The sequence below is a fragment of the Chanodichthys erythropterus genome, chromosome 11 (genome assembly GCF_024489055.1).
Source record: "Chanodichthys erythropterus isolate Z2021 chromosome 11, ASM2448905v1, whole genome shotgun sequence".
Classification (NCBI taxonomy): Eukaryota; Metazoa; Chordata; class Actinopteri; order Cypriniformes; family Xenocyprididae; genus Chanodichthys; species Chanodichthys erythropterus.
This window is the reverse complement of record NC_090231.1, coordinates 1,740,546-1,746,590: the sequence shown is the minus strand read 5'-3', so window position 1 is coordinate 1,746,590 and position 6,045 is coordinate 1,740,546. Positions and strand designations below refer to the sequence as shown.

Sequence of the window (6,045 nt, the reverse complement as noted above, 5' to 3'; positions counted from 1 at the left end):
TCATTCGACTCGGCATGATTCCCCGAATCCAACGAGACAAATTTATGATTTTTGGACAAACCCATCAGAAGTTATAAGCAAAAATACCCATTTTTCATATCTCCACACCAGTAGGTGGCGCTGCGCCGAAACACTGCATGGTACCTCAGGTCATGCTTGTGATGACATGTACCAAGTTTGGTCTGAATACGATAAAGCGTTGCGGAGATACAGCCTTACTTCTGTTTTCGCAAGCACTATGTACAATTCGTTCGTGAGTTTTTCGAAAACGGTTTGAGGAATCAACTTGAATTCCATAACTTTTTGTCAGCATGGTCTGAAGATGATCTGATTCAATTTTCATGAAAATCGGAGTAACGGCCTAGGAGGGAAAAAGTAAGTTTTAGGGTGCGATCGATTCGTCTTGACCCAAGGAATCAGAGGAAAAAAGAATTTTGTTTCTAGCCCTTATGGTTCAAAAGTTATTAACATAAACATAAGTGCAACTTTGGACAGCTGGTGGCGCTAGAGGGATTGAGATAGAGACTCCAAATTTGCTGTGGACAAAGGTCAGACTGTCCTCTAACTGTGTGCCAAATTTCACAACTTTCCCACAAGCAGTTCTATGGGTTGCCATAGACTTCAAGAGCGGAAGAAGAAGAAGAAGAAGAAAAAAAAAAAAAAAAAGAACGCCAACAATAACAATAGGTGCCTCCGCACCTTCGGTGCTTGGCCCCTAATAATATTTCAAGTGTAATTTATGAGATTTGTTGTATTTTGAATCCAATCTTTCTTTGTAAAAGTCATAAAGTTTATCAAACTGATTTCAAAGTGAAGGATTCATTAGTTTGAACCAAACACTATAATAACATCTGAGTTGATCATTCAATATACTTTATTTTTGACAAAACATCCATGTTTCGGTAGTGACAGTAATGTGCTGGTAGTGTCCACATCACATGACCGGATTTAACTCACATACTAAAACATATTAAAATACTAATGATTTGCATAACTGTACTAAAATTGTGTTTATTTCCCCCAAATAAATGATTTTATGTTCCTTTTTGTCACTACCAAAATAATCATGTCACTAAAGGTGGTCAGCACATGGTTATCTAACACAGTTGCACACATAAAAACTACATTTTATAGAATAAACACCCAAAAAAGTTTGCTTAATTGCAGAAAAAGGTGTTTGTTAGTGACTTTTCTTAAAGCTCCACACAGATTTTCAGACTTCTGAACACATTTAACTCAGAAAGATGATCTGCTGTGAAAGAGGCTGTGAGAGGAGGAACACAGGAATATCTCCTGATCAGAAATGTGGAAGTGTGTTAAAATCAGTCTCAGACACTGTTTCGGTAGTGATATGAACATGAGAGACACATTTTTTACATACAATTGCATTATTTAAAAATAAAATATATAATATTTTTTTACTTAAAAAAAAAAAAGACATCTAACTTTTGAGCACTTAATGCTTTTTAAATGTATTTTTGGTTGTTGGACAGCAGTATACACCAAAATAAAATGTAAGAAATCCTGATCCGAACGAAAGGAAACTCGCGGAAGTTCGCTGGAGTCCGCGGTGTGGAGAAGGAAAAGCAGGCGTGGATTGTGGACTGAACTGTGAGTGAATGAGGAAGTTGTAGATGTGTTTACACTGACAGCTGCCGCTGAAGGTCACACTGCGGTTCAGTCTTCAGAGCTGAGGACATCATGAAGTCTCTGCTTTCTCTGGCTCTGCTGCTGCTGTTCACCGGGAGCTGCTCGGCTCAGAAGCCGCATCGATGCCGTAAGTGTGCCGGAACACCGATCATGCCTGTACTGGAGGCTAACTATCATCTGTGCAATAACAACACCATCTACTGCGATGATTATATTCATGGACCACATTATTTACATGGATCAGGTGCTCTGAAGAATACACCAGGTTACATGTCCGGAAAAACACTTTATAATAAGGTTTCCTTTCTTAAATTAGTTAACTACATTAGTTGAAATAATGATAATAAATATCTCAGTTTTAATTTTAATCTCACCATTATTAAAATCAAAGGTTAAAATTATTTAATGGACCCGAACTAACAATAAACAGTTGTATTTTTATGAACTAACTTTAACAAAGATTAACAAATACTGTAACAAAAGTGTGTTGCTCACTGTTAATGTTAATTAATGCATTAACCTTAGTTGTATTTTATTTAGTTTGAGTTATTTTAGTACTTAAACTGAAATGAAAATGAGAAACGGTGCCTTAGCAATGCTGAAAATTTATTTATTTATGTATAGTTTTAATTAACAATAATAACCCTGTTGTGGAAATGTTGATGTTTGCTAAGACAGTGTTAAAATTAAAAGATTTTAGATTAAAATGTATTTGAATTTCTAAGTGTCAAAACTGTGTTTTTGAATGCAGGCCACTATTTCAATCAGTTTCAATTCTGTTTTCAATTTTTTCTTGGTTTTTAATAACTAAATTCAGTGTGGTTTAAAGCTTAAAACAAAAGAACATTTTGCAGTTTTTTTTTATTCAATTGTTTTTTATTTATTAAATTATATTTTATATTTATTTTAGGTAATTTAAATGGTCCTGCAGTTTGACTTGAATATTTAAACGTAGTTAATGAGTTCATAAATATTGCACAGTCATGCAGGAATTACAGTAATGTGTTTGTCAGAGTTTGTTATCAGATCTCAGAAAACAATTTGCCTCGTCCAGTTAAAGGGAAGTGACAAACAATAAAGCTAAAACTGATTCCAGATCACGAGCGCAGCGTCATCTTCATTAATTCACGCTGTAAACACTGTTTAAATGTTGTGATCTTGCTTCGACAGGCACTCCGCCGCTGCTGTCCGGCAGTCTGAGCGTGGTGAGTTTCCTGAGATTCACCAACACTGATATCAGAATGATTTCTGAAGGATCATGTGACACTGAAGACTGGAGTAACGATGAGCTTTGTTCACAGGAATAAATTATTATATATTCACAATTTTCTCTGTTTTACTGCATTTTTGGTCTAATAAATGCAGCATTGGTCAAATGTTTTCAAAAACATTAAAACAATCTTAATTATTCCAATCATTTGAGCGGGATCTATCTATCTGTGTGTGTTTCAGAGCGCTCGAGAAGGTCAGGACTGGGCGATAGCCAAATATCGCTACGATGCCATTGGTCAGCGCATCCGCGTGTGGGAATTTGGACACGTTGACGACAGATCATTTCATCTGAATATGCTGTTCCTGTTTCGAGAGGTGAAACTACACTGAGGAACATCATTTCAGGGGGTTTTCATTTCTCGTGAACACTATACATGTTCAAACACAAACCTCTGAAATATCAAGTGTTACAGGAACAGAAATTATGTACTCCACATCCTCAATATTAATCAGCTTTAATATACTGTCAGAAAATGACATTCAAAAACATACAGTTTGTTTGTGCTCGGATGGAGCAGCAAAAGTGTAAAAACTATAGAGAATATAGCTGCGAGCAACAGTTATCGGGGTTCAAACGCTTTAAGGCCTGTATGCGTAAAAAGATATGTTTTATTTACCGAGCTTGTAATGACCAAGATTATAGATGGAAAAGACCATTTACAGCCAATACAATTTGACTGAGAGTGCGATTACTCTGTCAATATTTACTCAACTGGAAGTCAAAGTATGTAAATAAACATTGACTAAATTCACCAGATATTAACTGAACTGAAACCACATGCACTAACATACATGCAGTTATTATTAATCTCGGGTGGCGTTTGTCCAGTCAGCTTTATTCACGGGGATAAACCAGAAAAAACATGCAAACTTCATCAAATATGAGACGAATTCAGATTCTGTAAAGCAGATCTACAGAAGACAGTAGTGTCATTATTCAGATCAGATCAACAACTGTATAAAGTTTATGAGATTATGAAATGAGTTCGGCTATAAAGCAGCTCTGTAGAAAATGATGGATGATATGAAGAGGTTTGTGAATGTGTTTCTCCTCAACTCTCGCTCAGGGTGTGGTTTACAGCATCAGCTACAGAAACAGGACCTGTCAGAAGAATCCTCTCCACACCGCCTTCCACCCGTCTCACATCCCTCACAACGCATCGCTGCAGTCGCAGGTGGTTCTGGGAGGATCGTCAGGGCCGGGCGAAGGTCTGCTGGTCAACACCTGGACGGGAGACGTGCCTGAGACCGGAGGTGAGTCGAACTCAACACGTCCTCCTGACTGATTTCAAGCTGTTCATTCAGTTCCAGCTTCAAGTTACATTATAGATTTACAAAAAGGGTGTTAAAACTAGTTAAAAATAAAGGTTGCAAAAGTTATTTTTTTTTGAAGTGATTTAATTGAAGAACCACTTTTGGTTCCCCAAATAACCTTTCAGTCATCAGTTCTTAAAATAACCTTTTTTTTCTTAGTATGAAAAACATAATAATCATAATTAAACATAATTTAATAATCTAAAGAACATTTTATGCAATGGAAAAATTCCACGAATGTTAAAGATTCTTTATGGAAACAGCGACGCTTGTAAAGATTTATTTTTAGTAACAGAAATTGTTCTGCTCATGTTTCATGAATGATGATTTAAGGCACAATGATAATTCAGAGTGCTTTAAAAATGATTGCAAATAATAAGAAAGTTAAATAACAAATAAAAAAGTATGGGATAAAAAATTATTTGAAATTTTTAAAAAAATAAATAAAAATAAAACAACCATGAAGGTGAAATAAAAGTAATAATAAATAGAAATTAAGGGATAAAAATATTTTAAATGTATTTAAAAATAATATTAATAATAATAATAATCAAGTTAAATAATAAATAAAAAGGAAGGAGTAAAAAACGATTTAAATGTATTTAAAAATTCTAAATATAAACAATAATATTAATCAGCATGAATAAAAAAAGAATGCAAATAATATTTAAAATGCATTTAAAGTAAAGAAAAATACAGTGATAGATAATAATAATAATCATGATTAAATAAGAAAAAGGTTTCAAAAATATCTAAAATGTTAAATTAAACTAAATAAAATTATACATACATATATAGTATCTGCAGGATTATTTTAAGATGATTTGCCTTTAATAAAGCATTGTTTACATTAACTTTATTATATACTGTTAATCTCAGTTAAAGTATTTTTCACTTTTCAAGTTAATTTCAACATTCAATAATGCATTATTAAAATCAAAGCATGCATCTTTTAATATTATTTAAAGGACCTGAAATGAAAAGCTGTATTTCATTAACAAAGATTCATAAATACTGAAACAAGTGTATAGTTGGTTAAAGTTATTGTAAAGTATTACCAACGTTTTTGAGGTCGCTGTGAAACAACTAAATATTCTTGCTATCAATATTATACTAAATAACAACCTTTTCCTGAGGAATAAAATCAAGTCATTAGAAAGTAAAAGGGTTTCAAACTGTGTCTCGTGTTTTGGATGGGTGAATGTTGAATCTACAGCCAGAGCTTCACATTGAAACTTTGGAAAACACTCCATGTTTTATTCCAGGTAAATATGTGGCCACCGTCACAGAGTTCGGCTGTATCCCGGTATCAACGCTTTACTACACAGAAGAGCGCGGTTGGATGGTCACCACGTAAGACACTTTATATGTGATTAAAATACTTCAGTGATTGTCTTTTCTCCAGCCCTAGTGATGACAACAGCTCAACTTTAACAATAATAATGTGATTTTCAGCTATTTTAATGGAGTGAGGGGCGTGGAGGATCCAGGGGAGTTCATTCCTCCGCCGTTCTGTGATGACGTCCAGACAGAAGAGGAGGTGCTCGACTTCTACAGCGCTCTCTCCGAGGAGTCCATGTTTAACATGCTGTAATACTGCGACTGCAGAGAAATGATCTTAACATGTCCAGAGGCTTTTGTTACTGTAAACACCTTGTTTACGTGTTTCTTTTTAAATGCTGATGCTGCTCTTTATGATTTAATCCCTTAATGCATCTATAGTTCATGTCAATCAAAAGCACTTTAATCATTTTAAAAAAGGGAAAATAAACTTTCTTTCTGTATTTTCTTGCATCATCTTTCTTACTT

At 34.4% G+C, this 6,045-nt stretch overlaps 1 protein-coding gene across 1 annotated transcript; it reads left to right on the top strand.

Moving 5' to 3' along the window:
* The first annotated feature begins 1,627 nt into the window (after nucleotides 1-1,627).
* On the top strand, nucleotides 1,628-6,020 carry epdl1 (ependymin-like 1). Its single transcript, XM_067400899.1, has 6 exons — nucleotides 1,628-1,777; nucleotides 2,821-2,855; nucleotides 3,103-3,237; nucleotides 3,990-4,176; nucleotides 5,502-5,589; nucleotides 5,692-6,020. The coding sequence occupies exons 1-6, from the start codon at nucleotides 1,702-1,704 to the stop codon at nucleotides 5,828-5,830; spliced, it is 660 nt and encodes a 219-aa protein (XP_067257000.1). The 5' UTR covers nucleotides 1,628-1,701; the 3' UTR covers nucleotides 5,831-6,020.
* Nucleotides 6,021-6,045: the final 25 nt, after the last annotated feature.